This window comes from Salmo salar, chromosome 05 (genome assembly GCF_965601325.2).
Source record: "Salmo salar chromosome 05, fSalSal1, whole genome shotgun sequence".
NCBI classification, from domain to species: Eukaryota; Metazoa; Chordata; class Actinopteri; order Salmoniformes; family Salmonidae; genus Salmo; species Salmo salar.
Window position 1 is genome coordinate 61,952,731 of NC_138295.1, and position 25,750 is coordinate 61,978,480.

General features: G+C 40.3%; 2 protein-coding genes across 6 annotated transcripts; one reads left to right on the forward strand and one right to left on the reverse strand.

Annotated features, from left to right (window-relative positions):
- Positions 1–263: 263 nt before the first annotated feature.
- LOC145879532 (uncharacterized) lies at positions 264–14,821 on the reverse strand. 2 transcript variants are annotated; one of them, XM_082975345.1, is made up of 6 exons: positions 14,561–14,821; positions 10,837–10,967; positions 2,836–2,958; positions 2,704–2,740; positions 2,531–2,596; positions 264–455 (listed from the first exon to the last, which is right to left on the reverse strand). In XM_082975345.1, the coding sequence occupies exons 1-6, from the start codon at positions 14,595–14,597 to the stop codon at positions 400–402; spliced, it is 450 nt and encodes a 149-aa protein (XP_082831471.1). In that variant the 5' UTR covers positions 14,598–14,821; the 3' UTR covers positions 264–399. The 2 variants fall into 2 exon arrangements, with proteins under 2 accessions (XP_082831471.1, XP_082831470.1); XM_082975344.1 differs by lacking the exon at positions 264–455 and adding an exon at positions 1,436–1,620.
- LOC145850521 (CD83 antigen) lies at positions 14,727–19,497 on the forward strand. 4 transcript variants are annotated; one of them, XM_082975342.1, is made up of 7 exons: positions 14,727–15,001; positions 15,095–15,231; positions 15,381–15,615; positions 15,783–15,883; positions 16,040–16,123; positions 18,582–18,614; positions 18,871–19,497. In XM_082975342.1, exons 1-7 carry the CDS (start codon positions 14,974–14,976, stop codon positions 18,892–18,894), a joined length of 642 nt encoding a protein of 213 aa, XP_082831468.1. In that variant the 5' UTR covers positions 14,727–14,973; the 3' UTR covers positions 18,895–19,497. The 4 variants fall into 4 exon arrangements, with proteins under 4 accessions (XP_082831468.1, XP_082831466.1, XP_082831469.1 ...); XM_082975340.1 differs by lacking the exon at positions 18,582–18,614 and having other exon boundaries at positions 18,866–19,497; XM_082975343.1 differs by lacking the exon at positions 18,582–18,614.
- Positions 19,498–25,750: the final 6,253 nt, after the last annotated feature.

Here is a 25,750-nt window from a genome sequence, read left to right on the forward strand (position 1 = left end):
GTTGAATTTTGTGTTCTGTCAAAAAACACTGGCTTTCTTTGTTTCTCTCTTAGGTGAAACTACATGATGTAAACATCACCAATCTTACAGGTACACTTGGTTTGAGTATTGAGACAAAAAGGTAGAAAAGTGCATAGAAGATGGCAATGAGACTAAAACATGCAATTAGAGTCTCGACATGGCGGCAGAAGCCATATTCTTCCTTTAAAAGCAATAAAGGTCCTGAGTAGATAGATGTCTATAATACTACTTGCTTAACTTTGATGTTCGCTGGTGTAGTGTGTCCCACCAACTACAAATTCCCAACTGTTCTTCATTAGAAGGATAAAGGATGTCATCTGGGTTCTTTGTTGGTTCTAGATTGTTGGTCCCCAATGTGAGCGCCCCATCAGACCACATCTACAGTACAAATTGTATGATCATAGTGACCATATGGATCAGGAATGTCCAAAGTCCTAAAATATAAACAGAAGACAGTTGTTAAGTAATAAGTTATTTTGTTTATTTAAAAATCTCTCATTGTAGTTAGAACATCAGGCATTTTCCTGTAGCATCAACTTGTTTTTGATAGTAATAGAGCTCTGATCTATATTATAATAAGCTAATGATTCTACGCTTCAAAACAAGTGCATCGTCCTCCCACATGATATTGTCCACTTTATATTCCGCTGTGTTTTGTATTTTTGTTAAGTAGTTCCAAACAGAGTCTGGTCTCGAGACCACATACAGATGTAGGATCTTAATTTGAGCCAGTTTGCAATAGCAGTAAAATAATCCTGCAGCAACAGGAAATGTGGATTATAATTAATGGACATTTTTCGTTAAGGCAAATCAAATCTGGAAATACCAAACTTTAGAATACTTGTTAAATCTTGAATACACAAGTTCGCATGTCCTGCCTGTGCAAATACATTCTCAGCAACAAAGGAGTGATCAAATTAAGATCCTACATCTGTATTGAGAGTCTTGGTGTCACATACATTCTTGATTCTGTCTCGGACAGTGAAGACTCATAATTTCTTGCTGAGACCAACGGAGACCAGCAGAGTGAAAAACTCTGATAAATAATTATCAGCTCCCATTCGCCAGGCCAAATAACCACACTCCTTTCATGACACATTAATATCTTATTGCCTATTGAAACCTGGGCTTTCTACTTTACTCATAACACTAATGTCCTTTACTTTCATAGAAATGTATCCTCAAATATTGTCGCGCTTGTCAGAAATTATTCGCTGGTTGGGAAGAGTATGGGACATTGTTTGAAAGTTGCATGCTCACTATTAGTAAGGGGAAACTGAGGGAAGTTGTAACAAATTTTGTCTTTTCATCTATTATAGACCTGTTTGGTTTGTGATAATTTGTAAAGTGGCTCTATTTGCCGTCAGCCTACATTTTTTCACCATTCTGAATGTCTAAAGAATACATAACACAGAAATACTGGACATTTTCAGCTTTTATTATGGTGGAGATTTGACACAATTAATGGTCTTGAATTGGACTCGCATTTTTCTGGTCTTGGTATCGAACCCCTAACCCCCCTCCTGGTCCCGGGCTTGACTTGGTCTCGCCTCACTTCTGGTCTTGGTCTTGACTCGGACTCAATTTGAATTGGTCTCGCTTTAGGTGGTATCAAACACAACACTGGTTTGGAATGGCACAGATACTATTGCATCTTGTCAATGCAATTATGATGTCATTTCACAGCTAAGGCAAAGCCTAGGCCTATAAAAGTGCAGGTCCAGCTACTCAGTGGGTATAACAATAAGAGGCCACTAAAGGGACACCCAAGAGACGATGACAGTGATAAGGAGGTAAGTTGTAAGGTGCGTACAGTGCGCCAGGCTGCCACCACGGCCGTGTCCAAACACAGAGTCTCACGCCTACGGACTGGACATTCCAAATTACCATGGCAATTATGCGTCACAATACTAATATTAATGCAACATGCAGCCAGCAATCTCTGGTATCCAAGGTACAGTATCCTATCAACTGCGCTGCAGCACTTAGTCAGTCTATGGCAGGCCCGTGTGGAAAAATCTTCAACAGCATATCTCATGACCCGTAGTCCTGTTTTTCCCAACTCTTAAACTAAGCCTCAAATCCTTTGAAATAATGGAGGTCAAATCAAGCAAGGTACATCATTATGCATCACAAAATTAATTTTCTATTGTAGGCTACTGTTTAAACAGGTATGGATAACATGGTTTAAGCCTGACGAAACATGTGCCAGCGACACAAGCAGCAGCGGGCATATCGCACATCTCGCTGACTTTTGTAACGGTCCAGAAAGCAAGTGCCTACAAAAACAGTAGCCTCCAACAAGTTGCTCCGGAGTTGAAGGTTGATAGCCTATACATTGGCTATTTGTTTTGCAGGAGGGGGGAATTGCATTAAATCAATATACTAATTTGCTATGATTTACCGCCCTTAAGGGCAGGGTGCCGCTAGTATGTATATTTTGATAACAGTGGCACTTATTTGTGCAATCAAAATGTAATCCATTATATAAAAACAAAACATACTTTACCATAATGTGCGAATTGACCGTTTGCAGTGTTAGTGGTTGTCATAGAGACAGCTGGTCTGCTTATCGCTGATGGAGCAAAAAGAGTGACATGAGCAATATGATGACAACAACGCTTTATATGAACATCAATGGTAGGTTGTGTTATACACCAATAACATCAGGAGCAACCATACCTGAGAAGTGCAGCCTGGTCTCTTTATATACCCCATCCTGTGAAAGAGAAAGGTGTAAATATTTAGAAATGTTTACTAGGTTGGCACTTCGCAGGCAGAGGAGAGGAAGGTGAATTGTATGAGTTGACCTACCTTGGTGGTGCAACCAGTAGTTAATGTGACATCGGCACAGTCACTGAGGAGGACTTTGCCAGAGAACACGTCCATACATGGAAAACTGCATGCACCTTTTCCCTTTTCATAGTAGGCAATGGGCTGTAGTGAAAAAATAATATTTCACGTCATGTCTCAATTGAAATGGCCCCTGCCCCACTGCATACTGTTGATGATACTATCAATGGTGATATGTAAAAAAATAGTGCTAATAAAAATGTCTGACTTCACATTGTATCTACTTGTCATAACCACATATACAGTACCAGTCAAATGTTTGGTCACACCTACTTATTCAAGGTATTTTTTTTTTTAAATTTAAAACTATTTTCTACATAGTAGAATAATTTAAAAACTATGAAATAACACATATGGAACCATGTAGTAACCAGAAGTGTTAAACACTTTATATTTATATTAAACACTTTAAATTGGAGATTCTTCAAAGTGCCACCCTTCGCCTTGACAGCGTTACACAGTCGTGGCACTCTCAACAAGCTTCATGAGGTAGTCACCTGGAATGCATTTCAATTATCAGGTGTGGCTTGTTAAGTCAATTTGTGGAATTTCTTTCCTTCTTAATGCGTTTTAGCCAATCAGTTGTGTTGTGACAAGGTAGGGGTGGTATACAGAAGATGGTCTTTTACCAAATAGGACTAAGTCCATATTATGGCAAGAACAGCTCAAATAAGCAAAGATAAACAACAGTTCATCATTACTTTAAGACAGGATGGTCAGTCAATACCGAAAATTTCAAGAACTTTTAAAGTTTCTTCAAGTGCAGTCACAAAAACCATCAAACGCTATGATGAAACTGGCTCTGATGAGGACTGCCACAGGAAAGGAAGACCCAGAGTTACCTCTGCTGCAGAGGATAAGTTCATTAGAGTTACCAGCCTCAGAAATCGGCAATTAACTGCACCTCAGATTGCAGCCCAAATAAATGCTTCACAGAGTTCAAGTAACAGACATCTCAACATCAACTGTTCAGAGGAGACGACGTGAATCAGGCCTTCATGGTCGAATTGCTGCAAAGAAACCACTACTAAAGGACACCAATAAGAAGAAGACTTGCTTGGGCCAAGAAACACGAGTGTCTTTGTGAGACACAGAGTAGGTGAACGGATTATCTCTGCAGGTGTGGTTCCCACGGTGAAGCATGGAGGAGGTGGTGTGATGGTGTGGGGGTGTTTTGCTGGAGACAGTGATTTATTTAGAATTCATGGCACACTTAACCAGCATGGCTACCACAGCACCATGCAGTGATACACCATCCCATCTGGTTTGCACTTAGTGGGACTATCATTTGTTTTTCAACAGGACAATGACCCAACACACCTCCAGGCTGTGTAAGGGTTATTTGACCAAGGAGGGGAGTGGTGGAATGCTGCATCAAATGACCTGGCCTCCATGATGACCTGACCTCAACCTAATTGAGATGGCTTTGAATGAGTTGGACCGCAGAGTGAAGGAAAAGCAGTTAACCTTAAATGGCTTGATCCCGTTAGTGGGAACGATATGACGACAGCCAGTGAAAGTGCACGGCGGCAAATTCAAAACAACAAAAATATCATAATTAAAATTTCTGAAACATACAAGTATTATACACCATTTTAAAGATAAGATTCTCCTTTTTTTTCTTCTTCATTTTAATGGTAGGTTTATTTGAACAGTGAGAGACAGAATAACAACAAAAAAATCCAGAAAAACGCATGTCAAAAATGTTATAAATTGAGTTGCATTTTACTTGTAACAGTATTTTTTATTGAAGTTTCACAATTTTCACCCATATTAAGAGATACAACAACAAAGACAAGGCAAAAAAAAAACAGCACTCACTTACACATATCCGTATGTATGCACGCATGTACACACACGCCATTTTCCTCTCCCCGCTTCTCTCACCCCATCCCCCTCATTGAATCTCTCAATACATACATTTTAAACAAACAGAAACAGAAATAAAAAAATAAAATAAATTAAATTAAATAAAAAGCTCAGTTTAAACCAAGACGTTGAGTTCCCCACATGGACCGTACAGTGTAATTCTGAAATACATAGACCACCATTCTAAGAGAATCCTTGCAGCATAATAGCTGATACTTCAGGTTCTAGGTAATTTAGGTAAGGTTCCCATACTTTGTAGAACTGATCTGTCTTAGAATGCAATGTACATGTCAGATATTCCAGCGGCACCCATTCAAATAGTATCTTATGCCAATCTTTAATAGAGGGGATCTTATCACTAATCCACTGTAAAAGTATGTTTTTCCTCGCTGCGAAGCTGAGGATGTTGTAAAGCCTCCTCTTACCCACAGAAGTTACATGCCTACTAGGGAGACCTAACAGTAGAGAAACTGGGTCCAATTCTAGATCGACCCCTAGGATCTTTTCAATTTCTTGCAGAACACCAGACCAGTATCTTTGTATTTTGGTACATGACCATAAACAATGTGTTAGGGTGCCTGTATCAGTTTTACATTTGAGACACTGAGGAGAGGAGGAAGAGGGGCTAAAAGCATGTCTGTGATTTGGGGATATATGCAATCTGTGTATTATTCTTAATTGAATTGCTCTAGTACGATTACATATAGATATTGTTTTTGCATATTTCCAAATGTCCTCCCACATATCTTCGTCAATAGTAACAGACAGTTCTTTCTCCCACACTTGTTTCACCCTCTGTGTGTCAACAGCGGAAAAGGACCTTAAAGTATCATAAAACAGACTTACAGAAATTTTCCTTTGTGGGGGAAAAAAGCATTCTTTCAATGACAGACATATCAGGGTTGCCAATTAAGGTGGTGCTCTTCAGAATATAATGTCTTACTTGTAAGAAACTGAAAAAGTCCTGCTTTGGGAGTTGATATTTCTCGACCATCTGCTCAAATGACAATAAAATCTTATCCGCAATTAGTCATTTAGTCTGCGTATGACCTTATTAAGCCAAACGTTAAAGCCAGCATCCAGCAATCCTGGGGCAAAATCTGGGTTGTTAAGAATTGGGGTAAGAGCAGAGGTTAGTTTGGACCTTCCCAGGAAACGTTGAACTGACCTCCATACTTTGAGTGTGTTAAGTGTAATGGGGTTGTTACAGTGATCTTTTACAGACTTGAAACTTGTGAAAAACAAAAGGTCCTGTAAAGGGTATTTTGAAAGAGAAGTCTCAATGTCTAACCAAATAGAGGAGTCATCGTTTGTGATCCAGTCTGAAATATAACATAGGTGGGCACACCACTGATATAACCTGATATTGGGCAGATCTAAGCCACCCATAGAACTTGGCAGCTGCAATATTGCCATCTTAAGTCTTGGCTTGCGTTTACTCCATATAAAGGAACTTAGCCATCCATTTACATCCTTTATTACCTTATTGGAGAGTAATACTGGGATCATTTGGATTGGGTAAAGTAGCCTAGGTAAAATGTTCATTTTCAAGAGGGATATTCTACCCAACCATGAAATCGGAAGAGAGTTCCAGCGCTCCAGATCCTGTCTTATTGTGTCAAACAAGGGAACAAAATTGGCTTTGTACATTTGTTGGAATTTAGGAGTTACAGATATACCCAGATACGTAAAACCTGAGGGAGACAATTTAAAAGGGAAGGGGGGAGAAGTATTAGGTACAGAGTGAAGGTTACCAAGTGGCATAGCCTCTGATTTAGTTAGGTTAATCTTGTAGCCTGAGAATTTGCTGAATAACTCAATAATATTAATAAGAGATGTGATTGAAGTCTCGGGATTAGAAATGAATATCAGGACATCATCAGCATACAAGCTTATTTTATGGTGAACATCACCAATGAGCAGCCCCTGTATAGCAGGCGTTACCCTGATGGCCTCGGCCAGTGGTTCCATAACAAGTGCAAATAGGAGGGGGGACAAAGGACAGCCCTGTCTGGTACCTCTGTGTATAGAGAAGCTATTTGACCGTAGTCCATTAGTAAGGACAGCAGCCTGAGGATCATCATATAAAACTTTCACCCATTTTATAAAGTTGTCCCCCAGACCAAATTTATTTAGAGCAAAGAATAGGTAAGACCACTCCACATGATCAAATGCTTTCTCAGCATCTAGGGAGAGCACAAGACCATCCATAGCACTTCGTTGGTAGACTTCAATTACATTAAGGAGCCGTCTGACATTGTTACATGACCTACGGCCCATAATGAAGCCAGTTTGGTCTCCTTTCACAATTAGTGGCAGTGAGTCCTCTAATCTTGTGGCTAGAATTTTAGAAAGCAATTTTCTATCCACATTCAGAAGGGAAATTGGTCTGTACGAGGAACAAGACTCCAGACATTTTCCCTTTTTGAGAATAAGTGATATGTTGGCTTCTCGCAGCGTTTGGGGGAGCTGGTCATTTGAAAATGAGTGGTTAAACATATCACGCAATGGCTCAAGGATCAGGCCATGGAACTCTTTATAGAACTCACTACAAAACCCGTCCGGTCCTGGGGCCTTACCATTTTGCAGATTCTTAATTGCGGACATTATCTCTTCCTCAGTAACAGGGGCATTAAGGAGAGACTTCTGTTCTTCGGAGATAGTAGGGAGCTCAATCTTAGAAAATAAGTTCTCCATTAACTTGGGTGCGTCATTTGGCAGTTCTGAGGCGTAAAGATTTGCATAAAATTTGTTAAATGAGTCATTTATCAATTTATTTTCATATAAATGATTGCCATCAGAATCAGTAATAGCCGCAATTGACTGAGTCAGCTCTCTTTTTAGCTAGCTACGCCAAGTACTTTCCTGGCTTATCGCCATGTTCATATAGCTTTTGCTTGACAAATCTCATTTTCTTTTCAGCGTCCTGTGTTTGGAGGGAGTCCAGCATTGATCTAATGACTGATATTTCCTTTAATAGGGCAGGAGTGGGAGTTTTAATGTAGTCCTTCTCTTTAGTTCCTAATTCACCCTCTAGTGATTTTTGTTTTTCACGCTTTTTCCGCCTCTTAGTGGCTGCGTATGACATAATCAGACCCCTGGCGTACGCCTTACAGGTTTCCCAAAGGAGTGAGGGGTTATCTGTTGATTGAGAGTTAGAGAAAAATGCTTTAAACTCTGTAATAAAATATGATGTGAATGTATGGTCTTTAAGAATGGTTGTATTCAACCTCCAATGTCTTGACTGATTGAATGCCCCGTTGAGTTATGTCCAGGATCACCTCCGCATGATCAGATATGACTATGCTTCCTATCCTAGCGGATAAAACAGACTGCAGCGACGTTCTGGGCATAAAAGTAAAAAAATAATACCGATACGAATATTACTGAACAGCAGCACATGAGAACTTACACCACTGTTTCATGATCAGATTCAAAATAAAATAAGACGTTATCCAATGCTGCGGAGGTGCAGCTTAAGGTTATTTACCCGAGAGAGTCAATAAACGCAGCAGCCTCTTCAGATGTGTAGAGTTTTTTAGGCGATCCGTTGACCATAATCTTCAATGTGGCCGGGTACAGCAGTGCGCAGTCGATCTTCATTCTCTTGAGTCGAGTCTTCACCTCATCAAACGCTTTGCGCCTTCGCACAACCGCTGTGGAATAATCATTGAAGAATGAGACCTTTGGACCTTTACGTTGACTACCGTCAAAACCGATGTTTCTAGCCGCATCCATGACGCGCTGCTTGTCGGTAAAGTTGTGGAACTTTATAACCACTGGCCGTGGGCGCTGATTGGGACCGGGTATCGGCGCTTGAGAGCGATGTGCTCTGTCTAGCTTCACACGACCAGCCTTAGTGTCCATTTGTAGGTAGCCAGGGATCCATTCCTCAAAAATTTTTACTGAACGTGTCCCTTCAGAATTTTCCGGGAGTCCCACAACACGGATATTGCATCTGCGTCCTCGATTATCCAAGTCGTCAATGTGCTCCGCCATTTTGCGCACCTGCTTCTCAAGTGCTTTTATCTTAGTGTCCATGGATGTAGTTGAAGTTTCCACAGTAGCAATTCTTCCTTCCGCCTCATCAACACGTTTGACAACCCTCTGTAGTTCAGCTGAATGGCCTGCTATTGCTTCCAGGACCGTTCTTATCTTAACCATCGATCACTTTAGTAATGTTATCCGTCATCCTTTGAATCACCAGGTCCATTGTGCCTGGATCCGCAATGTTGTTAGATTCGCTAACGTTAGCTAGCTCCTCCTGCACATCTACAGGGATGGCGGTTTTGGTCGACTTCTTAGTAGCTCTGTTGGGCATGTTGTCGGAGATTTTTGAAAAATAGTCGCCAAGACTCATTGTAGGGTAACTTATTTAGCCAATTCTACCACTTTTTCAAGCTAGGAGATTAATGTAAGAATATAAATTTACGAATACCGCGTGAGCTCGCTGAAACACCGTGTTCTCTCTACGGCGCCATTTTGTTCCCCTCCGATAAGATTGTCCTTAATCTAACCACAGTGTCCGATTTCAAAAAGGCTTTACGGCGAAAGCAAAACATTAGATTATGTTAGGACAGCACCAAAACAAGAAAAACCACATAGCCATTTTCCAAGCAAGCAGAGGCATCACAAAAACCAGAAAGTCAGCTAAAATCAATTACTAACCTTTGATGATCTTCATCAGATGACACTCCCAGGACTCAATGTTACAAAATACATGTATGTTTTCTTCGATAAAGTTCATATTTATATCCATAAACCCCATTTTACATTGGCGCATGATATTCAGAAAATATATTCCCACCAAACCTCCGGTGAATGAACACATCAATTTCCAAAAATACTCATCATAAACGTTGATAAAATTTACAACAGTTATTGAAAAAATTATAGATATACTACTCCTTAATGCTACCGCTCTGTCAGATTTTAAAATAGCTTTTCGGCGAAAGCACATTTGTCAATATTCTGAGACAGAGCTCAACCGTCAAAGCAAGCTATACAGATACCAGCAAAGTTCTGGAGTCAACTAAACTCAGAATTAGTATTAGAAATATTCCCTTACCTTTGCTGATCTTGGTCGGGATGCACTATCAGGTCTCCTACTTCCACAAGAAATGTTCTTTTGTTCGAAATACTCCATATTTATGTCCAAATACCTCTGTTTTGTTCGTGCGTACAGATCACTATCCAAAGGCATAACGTGTGTGTGTAAAATAAGAGACAAAAAGTCAAATAGTTCCATTACCATTCGTAGAAACATGTCAAACGATGTTTACAATCAATCCTTAGGGTCTTTTTAAAATAAAATGTTGATAATATTCCAACCGGACAATAGCGTATTCATTACAGAAGAAAAAGAATGAGTGGCGCGCCAGCGTGAATGCGCAGTAAACAACTCACTGCTCCCAGGCAGTCCACTGATAGACTGAGCTCCTATTCTCTGCCCAGTAACAGCAGACGCATGAAACAAGTTTCTAAAGGCTGTTGACAGCCAATGAAAGCCTTAGGAAGTGCAAAATGACCCCACAGACACTGTAGTTTGAACAGGGATTAGATAGAAGAACTACAGATCACTTACTGGTTGGATTCTTTCCTCAGGTTTTTGCCTGCCATATGAGTTCTGTTATACTCACAGACATCATTCAAACAGTTTTAGAAACTTCAGAGTGTTTTCTATCCAAATCTACTAATAATATGCATATCTTAGTTTCTGGGAGTGAGTAGGAGGCAGTTTACTCTGGGCACATCAGTCATCCAAGAGACTCAATACTGCCACCATCCATAAGAAGTTAACAAGTGCTCAGCATATGTGGGAAGTCCTTCAATACTGTTGGAAAATCATTCCAGGTGAAGCTGGTTGAGAAAATGCCAAGAGTGTGCAAAGCTGTCAAGGCAAAGGGTGGCTAATTGAAGAATCTAAAATATATTTAGATTTGTTCAACACGTTTTTGGTTACTACATGATTGCATGTGTTATTTCATAGTTTTGATGTCTTCACTATTATTCAACAATGTAGAAAATAGTAAAAATAAAACTCTTGATTGAGTAGGTGTCCAAACTTTTGACTGGTACTGTATAATAGATTACCTTTTTGCCAATGGTCCAGCTCTGATCACATTGGGGATCCACTGCTCCAAATGGTGCTTCAAGTGTGTTTGTACCCTCTTGACATGGGTAGGCAACTTTCTTCTCCACTACAGGGGCTGTGAACACGGCGACTGAAAAGTGAATAAATAAAGACACGAGTGAGATTGGGAATCCACTTTACGCCAAGAAAGGATGTCAACCTAGATCCACTATATTATGCAGCATACTAGGCAAAGTGTCAGTTTAAAGGTCCAGTGCAGTGAAAAACATGATTCACCTGTGTTTTATATGTATTTCCATACGATGAGGTTGGAATAATACTGTGAAATTGTCAAAAGTATGATAATGCCCTTTTAGTGTTTGAAAATACGGACTGAAATTGGTGGGATGGCGTTTTGGCCTGGCTGGTGACATCTAGGCCCTAAATTAATGACTAGACCATTAAGAGAGTTCCAAACCTCTCTGCCAATAACAGCTAGTTTTCCACTCCCCACTCAGACCACTCCCAGAAATTGCTCTTTGCTAAGAAGCTATTTTTGTTTCTTTTTGGCCCTTTTAATGGAAAATAATCACAGTAAGGTACTTAATTGTTACCCAGAAATGATTTGATATTGAGATAAAAACAGCTGCATTGGACATTCAGAGATGGTCACTATAGTGTGATGACCTTTCCTGAGACCTTAAAACATGTGTTAGCTCCCCCAAGCTAACACATTCCGTTAGGAACCATAGGCCTAGTTGTTGAAATTAGGAGTATCTCCATTTAACGTTGCCATTGTAAGGTCTTCGAAAGCCAAGTTAAACAGATTACCGACCATTTCGAATCCCACCGTACCTTATCCACTATGCAATCTGGTTTCAGAGCTGGTCATGGGTGCACCTCAGCCACGCTCAAGGTCCTAAACGATATCTTAACCTCCATTGATAAGAAACAATACTGTGCAGCCGTATTCATTGACCTGGCCAAGGCTTTCGACTCTGTCAATCACCACATCCTCATCAGCAGACTCAACAGCCTCGGTTTCTCAAATGATTCTCGCCTGGTTCACCAACTACTTTTCCGATAGAGTTCAGTGTGTCAAATCGGAGGGCCTGTTGTCCGGGCCTCTGGCAGTCTATGGGGGTGCCACAGGGTTAAATTCTCGGGCCAACTCTTTTCTCTGTATACATCAATGATGTTGCTCTTGCTGCTGGTGAGTCTCTGATCCACCTCTACGCAGATGACACCATTCTGTATACTTCTGGCCCCTCTTTGGACACTGTTAACTACCCTCCAGACGAGCTTCAATGCCATACAACTCTCCTTCCGTAGCCTCCAACTGCTCTTAAATACAAGTAAAACTAAATGCATGCTCTTCAACCGATCGCTGCCTACACCTGCCCGCCCGCCCAGCATCACTACTCTGGACGGTTCTGACTTAGAATATGTGGACAACTACAAATACCTAGGTGTCTGGTTAGACTGTAAACTCTCCTTCCAGACTCACATCAAACATCTCCAATCCAAAGTTAAATCTAGAATTGTCTTCCTATTTCGCAACAAAGCATCCGTCACTCATGCTGCCAAACATACCCTCGTAAAATTGACCATCCTACCGATCCTCGACTTTGGCGATGTCATTTACAAAATAGCCTCCAACACCCTACTCAACAAATTGGATGCAGTCTATCACAGTGCCATCTGTTTTGTCACCAAAGCCCCATATACTACCCACCACTGCGACCTGTACGCTCTCGTTGGCTGGCCCTCGCTTCATTCTCGTCACCAAACCCACTGGTTCCAGGTCATCTACAAGACCCTGCTAGGTAAAGTCCCGCCTTATCTCAGCTCGCTGGTCACCATAGCAGCACCCGCCCGTTGCACCCGCTCCAGCAGGTGTATTTCATTGGTCACCCCCAGGGCCAATTCCTACTTTGGCCGCCTCTCCTTCCAGTTCTCTGCTGCCAATGACTGAAACGAACTACAAAAATCTCTGAAACTGGAAACATTTATCTCCCTCACTAGCTTTAAGCACCAGCTGTCAGAGCAGCTCACAGATCACTGTACATAGCCCAAACAATTACCTCATCCCCTACTGTATTTATTTATTTTGCTCCCTTGCACCCCAGTATTTCTACTTTGCACATTCACCTACTGCAAATCTACAATTCCAGTGTTTTTAATTGCTATATTGTATTTACTTCGCCACCGTGGCCTTTTTATTGCCTTTACCTCCCTTATCTCACCTCATTTGCTCACATTGTATATAGACTTGTTTTTGTACTGTATTATTGACTGTATGTTTGTTTTACTCCATGTGTAACTCTGTGTTGTTGTATGTGTCGAACTGCTTTGCTTTATCTTGGCCAGGTCGCAGTTGTAAATGAGAACTTGTTCTCAACTTGCCTACCTGGTTAAACAAAGGTAAAATAAATAAATAAATTGTAGTAGTCCTTGCGAACAAAAATGTGATAACTTTTTTTTGAAAAACGCATCACACGGAGAGGAAGTGGTTAATAGCTGACAATCTTTTGTGATGTTTTTGCTTAAACTGATATTTGTATAATTTGTATCAGTGAATGTCTCTAAATGTAACCAAACATATCCAAAATGGGGACATGATGACACCCACTTTGCACTGCTTGACAAGACACATACCAACCATGTCTGTTGACATCTTGTAATTAAACATTTTTTGTACTTCCAAAAAAGGTCTAAATAAAAAGTTCGATGCAACCGAAAAAATGCCTCTTCGGCACCTCATGTATTTTTCGGATGCTTATACCTTGTTATGGAGGTGCCGAATAGGCATTTTTTCGGTTGCTTGTGTTTTTGGATGTTACATACCGGCCGTGTCTGCAGCCTTCAGTAGGCATAAATGACAATAGTTGCTAATCGAAACTCCATATTTGGTGAGTAACGATCGTATTTTTACATTATTAAACTTGAAAGGCTGGTGAATGCCAAGTTGAATGGCTGCTTCCTGGGTATAAAGGAGATTTGCCATATAAACAATGTAATTCTGGTTCAGGGGATTCCTGGCTCTCGCTCGGGGATTTCCTATAATATTTTATGATGCGCAATCAGCCAGGGGAGTTTAGGGGATTTTCAGGCAATGGCCAAACGTTAATTTCTCTTTCAGTTTGCAAAAATAAGTTATATCTTTATATGTAGGCTATTATCTATTTTTTCTAATCAAATTTTAACGCCTTCTCTTCTACACTACAGATAAACCCGCTTAACGCCAGCAGGCAGACACATAATAAAAAGCGTTACACAGGGATGCTGGCCCATGCTGACTCTAATGCGTCCCACAGTTGTCAAATTGGCTGGATGTCCTTTGGGTGGTCGACCATTCTTCAAACACATGGGAAACTGTTGAGCGTGAAAAACTCAGTAGCTTTGCCGTTCTTGACAAAACCCGGTGCACCTACTACCATACGCCGTTCAGAGGCACTTAGTCTTGGCCATTCACCCTCTAAATGGCACACATACACAATTCAAGACTCAATTGTCTCAAGGCTTAAAAAAAACGTATTTGACCAGTCACCTCCCCTTCATCTACACTGATTGAAGAGGATTTAACAAGTGGCATCAATGAGGAATCATAGCTTTCACCTGGTCAGTCTGTCATGGAAAGAGCAGGTGTTCATAATGTTTTGTACACTCGGTGTAAAGTCTTGCAGTGACAACTGTAATTTTACGTTTGCTTAAGTTGAACAATGTATGAGAAACATAGCCTACCTAAACACATCAGGAGAGTGCCGCGACGTATCAGCATGATGATCAAGATAACAAATTGCAGTCGAGCCTGGGAAGAGAGTACACGCGCAACTGAGAGGCTCGCCCCTTATTCCAAATGATATGCCCACACTTACTGTGACCTTGCACCTTCAATTTAGCGAAATGTCGGGGATCCGTTCAGTACGAAAGAACGGTGTTCAACGTACTGTACTGAACGGCATGATTACGGTGACCCAGAGGGCGATTGTATGGTGCTACGAGTTTTGCGATTTCAAATGGTCACACCCACCAAACGAACGGAACGGCACTCGCTATGGGAAATCCCCAGAGTTTTGGTTTCACTTTAGTTTGGCTTTATAAACTACCACTCTTCTGTTCTCGATCATCGTCTTCATTGCTGTAGTTCCACAAATATGTTTTTTCAACTCGTCTGCATTCTAGGTATGTTGTCATTTCTTTTTTTAAACGAGTTTGATATTATTCCAGCTGGGCAGGCTCACTTGAAATTATAATTTATTTTGTGTTTTTCTATAGCTGCCTCCGTGCAATGTGGGCTCACACAGAATATGCCTACCCAGGAAGTGAAGTCAATTTGTGGAGAGGACTCAATTCTGAAATGTAAAGCAATATGTAAGCGTGGGGTCCAGTACCGGGCAGTGAGGTGGTACAAGGTAAGCTTTCAATTATTGTGATAGCACAAACTGTGTTTTGTACCATCTGACCAAATTCTATACAAGTACAATATAAGCAAAAAATATACAGCACTGGTCCCAGACCAGCTGTTAAGGGCATATAGTAACCTCACACCCTCTTCTCCCAGCTAGGTGAGGAGCCCTCTGATAAGGAGTCTGGTCTATTGATGAAGAGGCTATCACCTAAAAGCACCACCCTATGGTACGCCGGTCTGGAGCGGGAAGTGGAACTTTTGGCTGATGATTCTTTCGATATCTTGCTGCCCAATGTAACGGCTGTTGATAGCGGGAGGTACAAGTGTCTCCTGGCAGCACCTGTAGGAGAGCAGAACCAGGAGGGGCAGGTTCACCTCAGAGTGACAGGTGAGTGTGTTCTACTCTCATTGTGTGCTTGTTTTGATATGTAAACAAACTGTATACTGCATGTGGATGTTTTAAATTGGACCCAGAGAGAGTTCATCTACGCTGCTAAATAGGATTTTTTTAAATTCCAGTGACGCTCAAAGATTTGTGGATCATTTTTTTTGTAGGTTGCCTTGAGTCTACAGACCAATCAGAAGAAAGGGATACCATCCTAGTTCTTTCCATTGTGGGGCTTGTGGCGGCATTGCTGATATTCACCATCAGCTATGTGAGTTACAACACTACCAGCTGTTCCTCTATTATTATTTTTAACAGATAAAAGAAACAAACATTTTATGGTGATGGTTTTCATGTATTCCATGTATTTAATTTTCTTTTAAATGTCTTCATATTATTTACTCAATAATCCTCATCTTTACCATAGGTCATCCTAAGGAATATGTTATTGCAAAGGAGTAAGAAGTATCCACAAGAACCACTTCTAGATGCACCCCTTGAGAAGAAAGATGTAATGTTGATTTACACTCCGGGGCCAAACTGGTCCAGACAGGGTTCCATAAAACATGTCTGTGTGTGAGAGCCTGTTCTGCTCATTGTATACTTGAATGTGAAGAGCAAATGCAGAGAAAGACTAGGGCACATTTGAAGCTGAGCAACGAGTCTATCACGCTGACCACACCGCTTGTGTTATGTGCGTGAGTGTGGCAAAATAAATGTACACATACCTGTTATTCAACAATTTCATCCAAACTGCTCGCGCGCATCAACGAGCGCCTGCGTAGCAAGGCTCTAAAATAGACGCTTTATGCGCTGCAAGTCCACTTTCTCCCATCTCCTCATTGGGTTTTCAGAGCATATACCCACATGGGTGATTGAAAGATGAACTGCGATCCACACTCTAGCCCAGTTGGTGGTGGTAATGCACCTTAAAGTTGGTTGTCAAACGCCATATAAAGTCAGAAGAAGACTGACGGAGGAGAGATTACTAGAAACAAACTAAGTTTACCCTTTTATCTGTGGATTAATTGTCAGAGTAGAGGACCTTGTGTATTTCAGGTAAAATAACAACCCAATACTTATACTTTCCAGGAGAAGAGTTCACCACTAGAGCAGATGGAGGCAGACAACCCTCTGGGTTAGAACCAAGATGTTTAGGCTTTTCAAAGAAATGAAACAGAAACAGTAGCCTACACCCTTTCACTCAGGCAGTCAAACAGCAGTACAAAGTCAGGCTAGAACAGCAGTTCTCCAGCAATGATTGCTCGTCTGCAGCATTCACACGCCTGTGATGCGCAAGCAGCAGGGCCTGGTGAAGGGACCCACAATCTAAGCCCCAAGATCTAACCTCAATAAGGAGCTTCAGGAAGGGGTGCAGGAATGGCCTACGATGAGGGGTCATTCTGGAGGGTTGCTCCATGGCAACGTGGGGGTTAATATCATTTACATTTGAGTCAACCCAGAATTGAAGTCGACATTGACTTTGAACTGGGAAATGACCCATGTGTACAGAACTGATCTTTTAGAATTGCCTAATTCAATTCCTGTACTGACTGGTATTGAAATAAAATTGATTCAATTGCCTCCAAGCAAAATGAAAGTGGGCTTTGGTGAAAAGTAATTGGCAGAAAATCTATCAGGTTTTTAAAATATTATCAGCAATTCTGTGGACACATTGAAAATAAAGAAGCCTTGTAAATAATTTTGTAACCAACTGTATCTGATGTATGCGGTTTGAGGTGCTAAATGGCTTTTAACAAATCTCTACCTATTTCACAAGACACATTCTGTCATTTTTTATTTTAGTTATATACTGCACCTTGACTTTACAACATTGACAGGTGACGTAAATGACTAACATGCAAATTTTGAGCCGGATGATCACAATTATTGGGATGATCACAATTATCCTCAATTATATTTTTGGATAGCTGTTTTAATTGTTAAATACATAAATACCTCTTTGCTAATAATCTTTTGAGTGACAAACAATTGTATGAGGTCTCTGTCATTGTCAAACACATTACAAAGTAACATCACACAGCGTAAAATGGAAGCCAGGTTAAGCCATGTGATCTAAACAACATTGAACATTTTAATCCTTTACAAGCATGAAATTCCATGTAGTTTAAAAACATTTAATACTATAGAATAACAAAAAAAAATGTATTGCATCACCATATCACAGGACAGATTTGACATAAGGAGTGCATGGATATGGGTCATATACAATACAGTGACCCTTTTTTCATGTCAACTGTGTCATCATAGCACTCAACACATTATTGCACAATAATAATAATAATAATAAGATTGATATTAACATATTCATGTAGTCACTTGTCTCTAAGCTTATTGTCTGATCTAGGGATAAGTGTAGCTTGTAACTTCAACAAGAAATGTATTTCTGTACCAATAATAAATTACAGAGTAGATAGTGGACACTATAAAAATAAGTGTTCATTTTTTATCATTGTTCATTTTGACACTGGTCCCACGGGCTAAGTGAGTGCCTTCCTCATGAGCAAAATATCATTAGGATTTCAGACCAGTAACTCTCCAATTGCCAGTTCATTTCATCACTTCCAAGCCCAAGATGAACTGATGAACCTTGAGCGCTTTCTGTTATTGCTCGGCATCTCTAACATCTACTGTAGCTAACTGTTATATTAACATAGTTTTTTCCACAAATATGTAAGAGAGAAATGGCAATGTACAGTGTAACAATTACTAAACTGAAATGTTGGACAAAATACCTAAAAATACCATACCTTTCTCATTTTACACTCATACATCTGTCATATTCACATGAATTGAGCAATAAGTAGATTGGAAATACTTGTTACTACATTAATACTACAACACTAGCTATAGGTCCCAGCAGTGTGATGCAGTGCAGTTTCAAATGTTAGCAGCAAGAACACATTTTCACAAAAAAAAATCTATGGCTTTTCTCCTTCCTCTCTTAGGTGAAAAGACTGTCAACGTCTCCTGCATCACTGGTAAACAAGTTTAGGGGGTTATTAGAGTATTGCAATTAAAAGAGAATGCAGGAAAGTGCATAACATTGAGTGCTTCACAGAACTACATCATTTTAATTTGTCTGCAATGAAACTAAAAAGCTACATGGTCTAAAAGCTGATTTTCTTTCCCTTTTGAGAGGTATAGCAGCAGTCCCGAAAGGGATAACCTGTAAATAATCCTACTGGCTCAATATTAAGATAATGCCTCATTCAGTGTTCTTCATTGGCAGGATAGACGTCCCAACAGGATGTCATCTAGGTCATTTGGGGCGACTACAACACCATGGATGAAGCCTCCTCACCTTCCTTTGGACGAGATCTGCAGTAATGGCTGATGATCACAATGATCTTGATAACCAGAGGTGACAAGACCAACAATATCATTAATCCTGAAATATAAACACAGCATAACATTTCTCAATAAATGAATGGGAAATGGAACTGGAGATGCTTCAAGAGAGGAAGATCACCTCCAAATAAAGTAACATTGCACTTTGAGCAAAGTGTATGAAAAGCACTTAAATGCAAGTTATTATTATTATTATAATGAAAGTACAAACATTATTCCAAAAAGGCTTCTTGTATGGTATTTTAAATGTCTGCTTTTAATACATCCATGTGAGGAACATCAAGAATTTCAGAGATATTGGAGTGGGACAGATTCATGACACACAATACAGTCAAAGAGAGTAGACGGTTTTAAAACTGTGATACATTTACATCATTGTTGCATTCCACATATATTTACATAACAGTTCCGCATGTTTGTGCTATGAATCTATCCCCAATGGTCTAAAACGGGGGTCTCCAACCTTTTTTAGCATGTGAGCAACTTGAAAAAAATAAAACATGACGTGACCTACTCATTTTTTCAAGCTTTCAAATAGGCACATTCTTCACCTCTACCCTGCAACTCTTCCCCGGCTCCTTAGTGTACAAGAGAAAGTAGTGCACTATATTTTACGGTCAATATACCTGGTAAAATAATGGTTAGTAAACAACTTTAATAGTTATAAAATGTGTGATTTCCCCCCAAGTTCTGTTTTATATTTTCCCAAATTATGTTTTCTCAGTTTTATTTTTCTTGGTTTTAGAATGTATTAGCCTTTTCACTCTTAAAATTACAATCGCTCATAGAGAAACAACGAAATTGGGTGTTCTGAGTACATGTCAATGCTTAAATTACATCAGAAGACCATTTTTTTTGTGTGTAATTCCCCTTTAACCTGTCTGGGCTAGGGGGCAGTATTTTCACGGCCGGATGAAAAATGTACCCAATTTAAACAGGTTACTACTCTGGCACAGGAACTAGAATATACATATTATTAGCAGATTTGGATAGAAAACACTCTGAAGTTTCTAAAACTGTTTGAATGGTGTCTGTGAGTATAACAGAACTCATATGGCAGGCAAAAACCTGAGAAAAATCCAAGCAGGAAGTGAAAAGTCTGAGAATTGTAGTTCTTCTTTTGATTCTCAATCGAAGCTCCAGTGTCTGTGGGGTGACGTTGCACTTCCTATGGCTTCCATTGGCTGTCTAAAGCCTTCAGAAAGTAGTTTGAGCATTTTCCTGTCACTGGGCAGATAATAGGAGCTCAGTTACTGAGTGGTCTGCCTGGCAACAAAGGGATTGGATATGCTCGGTCCAGCGAGCACGCCGTTCCTTCTTTTTCTTCTTGAATGAATATGCTATTGTCCGGTTGGAATATGATCGCAATTTTACGTTAAAAATACCATAAAGATGGATTTTAAACAGCGTTTGACATGCTTCTAAGTACGGTAATGGAACATTTTGACTTTTCGTCTCTCGTTCCGCACTCGCGCGTTTTGCATTTGGATAAGTGATCTGTACGCATGAACAAAACGGAGGTATTTGTACATAAATATGGATTATTTCGAAACAAAAACAACATTTCTTGTGGAAGTAGCAGTCCTGGGAGTGCATTCTGACGAAGATTAGCAAAGGTAAGAGCATATTTCTAATACTAATTCTGAGTTTAGGTTTCCCCGAACTTGGCGGGTGTCTGAATAGCTCACCGTGATGGCTGAGCTTTGTACTCAGAATATTGAAAAATGTGCTTTCTCCGTAAAGCTATTTTAAAATCTGACACAGCGGTTGCATCCAGGGGTAGTCTATCTATAATTCTTAATATAATTGTTATATATTTTGTCAACGTTTTTGGTGAGTATTTTTGTAAATTGATGTGCACATTCACCGGACGTTTTGGTGGGAATACATTTTCTGAACATCACGCGCCAATGTAAAAGGCTGTTTTTGGATATAAATATGAACTTTATCGAACAAAACATACATGTATTGTGTAACATAATGTCCTAGGAGTGTCATCTGATGAAGATCGTCAAAGGTTAGTGCTTCATTTAGCTGTGTTTTGGGTTTTATTGACACATGTCCTTGCTTGGAAAATGGCTGTGTGATTATTTTTGTCTATGTACTCTCCTAACATAATCTAATGTTTTGCTTTCGCTGTAAAGCCTTTTTGAAATCGGACAATGTGGTTAGATTAACGAGAAGTTTATCTTTAAAATGGTGTAAAATAGTTGTATGTTTGAGAAAGTTGAATTATGACATTTTGTTGTTTTTGAATTTTCCGCCCTGATATTTCATTGGCTGTGTCCCGCAGGTGGGACGCTAGCCCATAGAAGTTAATTACACATATGGCCCTTTAATTGTTCGTATAGCAAGTGAGGAATGTGCTATCTAATGTGCTGGTCTAGCAATGGTTCAGTACTGCTGCTGCTCATTTCATGGTAAAGTTAGCAAATAACAAATAATAGATACAAATTATATACTTACTCATGATACAGGCTAGTCTGCCAGGTAAGCCTACTTTGCAGTTAAAATGTGATTGAAGAAGGTTTTGGGGAATGTATTTCTGTATCACATCCACTGGCTACACACTGTGTGATAGACAAAGTCTCGCATCACATAGACAGGGGCTAAATTGCTGGGAAGAAATAGGCAGATATTGTATTAGGTTAAGTGGCAATTTTAGCATGTACAGTTGAAGTCAGAAGTGTACATACACCTTAGTCAAATACAGTTCAAGTCGGAAGTTTACATACACCTTGGCCAAATACATTTAAACTCAGTTTTTTCTGTCTGTCTGTCTGTCTGTCTGTCTGCCTGTCTTAAACACTAATTCGCCCTAATTATAGCCATCTGCCTGCCACTCTTTATAGAGATAATATCCATCCACAGCAATCGGGCTGCGTAATGCATCAAGGTAGCCAACAGCTGAACATGTGACATGCATGGAACTTGTACAGTATGTGTTTGTTTCAGTCATTGGTTATTTATTTTCTACATGCACCCCATGCCATGGCATTGCCCCTGTTCCACTAAGGAACTCAAGACTCAAGGTCAAGACAAGCACCACAAGGGCAGACCTACCTTGGTCACAGTCACACTTCATTTGGATAGTCCCTATATATAATTCCTGACATTTAATCCAAATAAAAATTCTTAGGTCAGTTAGGATCACCACTTTATTTTAAAAATATGAAATGTCAGAATAATAGTAGAGAGAATGATTTATTTCAGCTTTTATTTCTTTCATCACATTCCCAGTGGGTTTACATACACTCAAATAGTATTTGGTAGCATTGACTTTAAATTGTTTAACTTGGGTCAAATGTTTCGGGAAGCCTTCCACAAGCTTCCCACAATAAGTTGGGTGAATGTTGGCCCATGCCTCCTGACAGAGCTGGTGTAACTGAGTCAGGTTTGTGGGCCTCCTTGCTCGCACAAGCTTTTTCTTTGCTGCCCACAAATGTTCTATAGGATTGAGGTCAGGGCTTTGTGATGGCCACTCCAATACCTTGACTTTGTTGTCCACCCCCACAACATGATGCTGCCACCCCTGTGCTTCACGGTTGGGATGGTGTTCTTTGGCTTGCAAGCCTCCCCCTTTTTCCTTCATACATATCGATGGTCATTATGGCCAAACAGTTCTATTTTTGTTTCATCAGACCAGAGGACATTTCGCCAAAAAGTACAATCTTTGTCCCCATGTGTAGTTGCAAACCGTAGTCTGGCTTTTTTATGGTGGTTTTGGAGCAGTGGCTTCTTCCTTGCTGAGCGACCTTTCAGGTTATGTCGATATAGGACTCGTTTTACTGTGGATACAAATACTTTTGTACCTGTTTCCTGCAGCATCTTCACAATGTCCTTTGCTGTTGTTCTGGGGTTGAGTTGCACTTTTCGCACAAAAGTACGTTCATCTTTAGGAGACAGAACGTGTCTCCTTCCAGAGCAGTATGACGGCTGCGTGGTCCTATGGTGTTAATACATGGGTACTATTGTTTGTACAGATGAACGTGGTACCTTCAGGCGTTTGGAAATTGCTCCCAAGGATGAACCAGACTTGTGGAGGTCTACAATTATTTTTCTGAGGTCTTGGCTGATTTCTTCTGATTTACCCATGATGTCAAGCAAAGAGGCACTGAGCTTGAAAGTAGGCCTTGAAATACATCCACAGGTACACCTCCAATTGACTCAAATGATGTCAATTAGCCTATCAGAACATCTAAAGCCAAGACATTATTTTCTGGAATTTTCCAAGCTGTTTAAAGGCACAGTCAACTTAGTGTATGTAAACTTCTGACCCACTGGAATTGTGATACAGTGAATTATAAGTGAAATAATCTGTCTGTAAACAATTGTTGTAAAAATGACTTGTGTCATGCACAAAGTAGATGTCCTAACCGACTTGCCAAAACTATAGTTTGTTAACAAGAAATTTGTGGAGTGGTTGAAAAACGAGTTTTATTACTCCAACCTACAGCTGGTAGAGCATGGTGTTTGCAACGCGAGGGTTGTGGGTTCGATTCCCACGGGGGGCCAGCACAGGAAAAAAAAAATGTATGGAATGAAATGTCTGCTAAATGGCTAAAATGTAAATATGTAAACTTCCGACTTCAACTGTAAATTAATACTTTGTGAATAATGGCCAGTCTTCCGTCCTAGGGCGCGAAAGGGAATCGTGGTGTGGGAGAGTAGGAGCTTGTCACGTTGTACAATGATAGGAGACAAGCGCAGGAATATGAAATCGTTTTTTTTATTTCACTACCCAAAATAGAGTACGTCATGAACATTACGGGGACGAAGCCCAAAACAAACACGTAATATATATAACACAGGGCTGTAACCCAAACCAAAGTGTAAACCTCTAATAAATACACAGGATGAGACCCGTAATAACAAGTGCACACTAACACATAAGCCGATACAACAGAGCACAGGTCCTCACAAGACCAGCGGACATGGAACAATAATCAACAAGGACAATGGGGAACGGAGGGCACATATATACACATACTAATCAGGGGGAATTGGAACCAGGTGTGAGTAATGAGTCAAGACAGACAGGGATTGGTGGTAATGTTGCTTGAGGGTTTCGTGTGGGTGGACAGACACCCATGTGATATTGTTGACATTTAAACATGGAAGGTAACAGATCTGTTAGTAAAGTCCCTGAAAACATCAGATATGTTAGTAAAGTCCCTGAAAAGGTTTCAGTGTCATGTAAAACCACAGAAGGTCATGCTGGTTTTAGTATTTTTTTTAAAGAGCAGAACTGTCAGAGATGTTATGGCATTCATTGAAATTTAACTAAATTCCTCTTTTTGAACAAAGGTTCTCATTATAAAGTGTGTATTTGCAGCAGTTTACCTATGTGTGTGTTTCATATTACAGGGGCCTCAAGGAGCGAGAGGAGATGCAGGAGTTCCAGGGAAACCAGGACCTAAAGGCCTGCAGGCCCAGCCTGTGTGTATATGTCATTACTCCAACATTGTCATTACCACTACAGTTATCATCATTGTCTTTTGATGATTATGCAATTGTTGATTTAATGCGTTGTTTCTAGGGAGCCAAAGGGGAGACAGGACCTGATGGTGAGTGTCACGGGCTGGCTCGAGGAACAACAGGAGAGGTAGAGTCAGGCGCAGGAGACAGAGAGAGTTCGTGACCACACTTCTTTATTTGAAGCACTGTACGTGGTCGATAAGGTATAGGGGCGCAGCCCTGAAAGATTCTGCGGTGGTGTACACAAATAAAAGAAACCACTGGCAGAAGGAAAAAACTCAATACACGTTCTTTACGAGCACACAAAACCCGGACAAGCAACACAATCACGTACAACCACATACATCCTACGCTAACCTAAATAACCCCCCCTTACTAATGACTAACCCAAAACAGGTGCGTGCCTACCTAGACCTAACCAAACGAAAGTGAAACAAAAAGGGATCGATGGTAGCTAGTAGCCGGCGACGACGACCGCCGAGCTCCGCCCGGCGGAGGAGGGGCGCCACCATCCGTCACTGTCGTGACAGTGAGAAGGTAACCTTTTATTTACATTCCCCATCACACTGCTAAATTACCAGTCAATTTCTCACAGTTAATCAAGCACACACACACACACCAGTACGTGAAAGTGGATGTGTATTGGTCATCTGCTGTTTATGTTTGGGTCTTTCCTTTGTGACTGATAAACTGTAATAAGCAGTCCTATCATTGCCATGGCATCTTACTGACTCATCTCATGTGCTGATTGTTCCTTCCTCAGGGTGGTGTTGGAAGAACTGGTGTGAAGGGAAAGAAAGAGGACAAGGTAAATCATATGACAAGGCCGAGCCGACGTCACTCTCTCATCTATCTACTTCCTGTTTCCATTGATGTAGTGGGTCTGTTTTTCTTACCAAAAATGTTTCTGTTCCTGCGTGGTGACAAAGGTCAGGTTTGTACACTCCATTTTGTGAAAGTATGAGTTTTTTCACCCAACTCATTTTATGTCATGTAAAAACCACAATTCTGACACTTTATAATGTTCCTAGATGACAGCAGACACAACAGCACATACTGTAGTGTTGAGTTCCTGTTATATCATAATATCCTAATAGAACTATTTTAATCAAGTAGAAGTATTGATAATTAAATGATTTGATTAGGTAGAAGTATTGAGAATTAAATTATTTGATTAGGTAGAAGTATTGAGATTGAGTTTAAATCGTGACTTTTTGTGTTCAGTGACTGAACAGTGTCCCCCCTCTGTCTCTCTCCTTCCTTCCCCTCATCTCTGAATGGTAGCAAG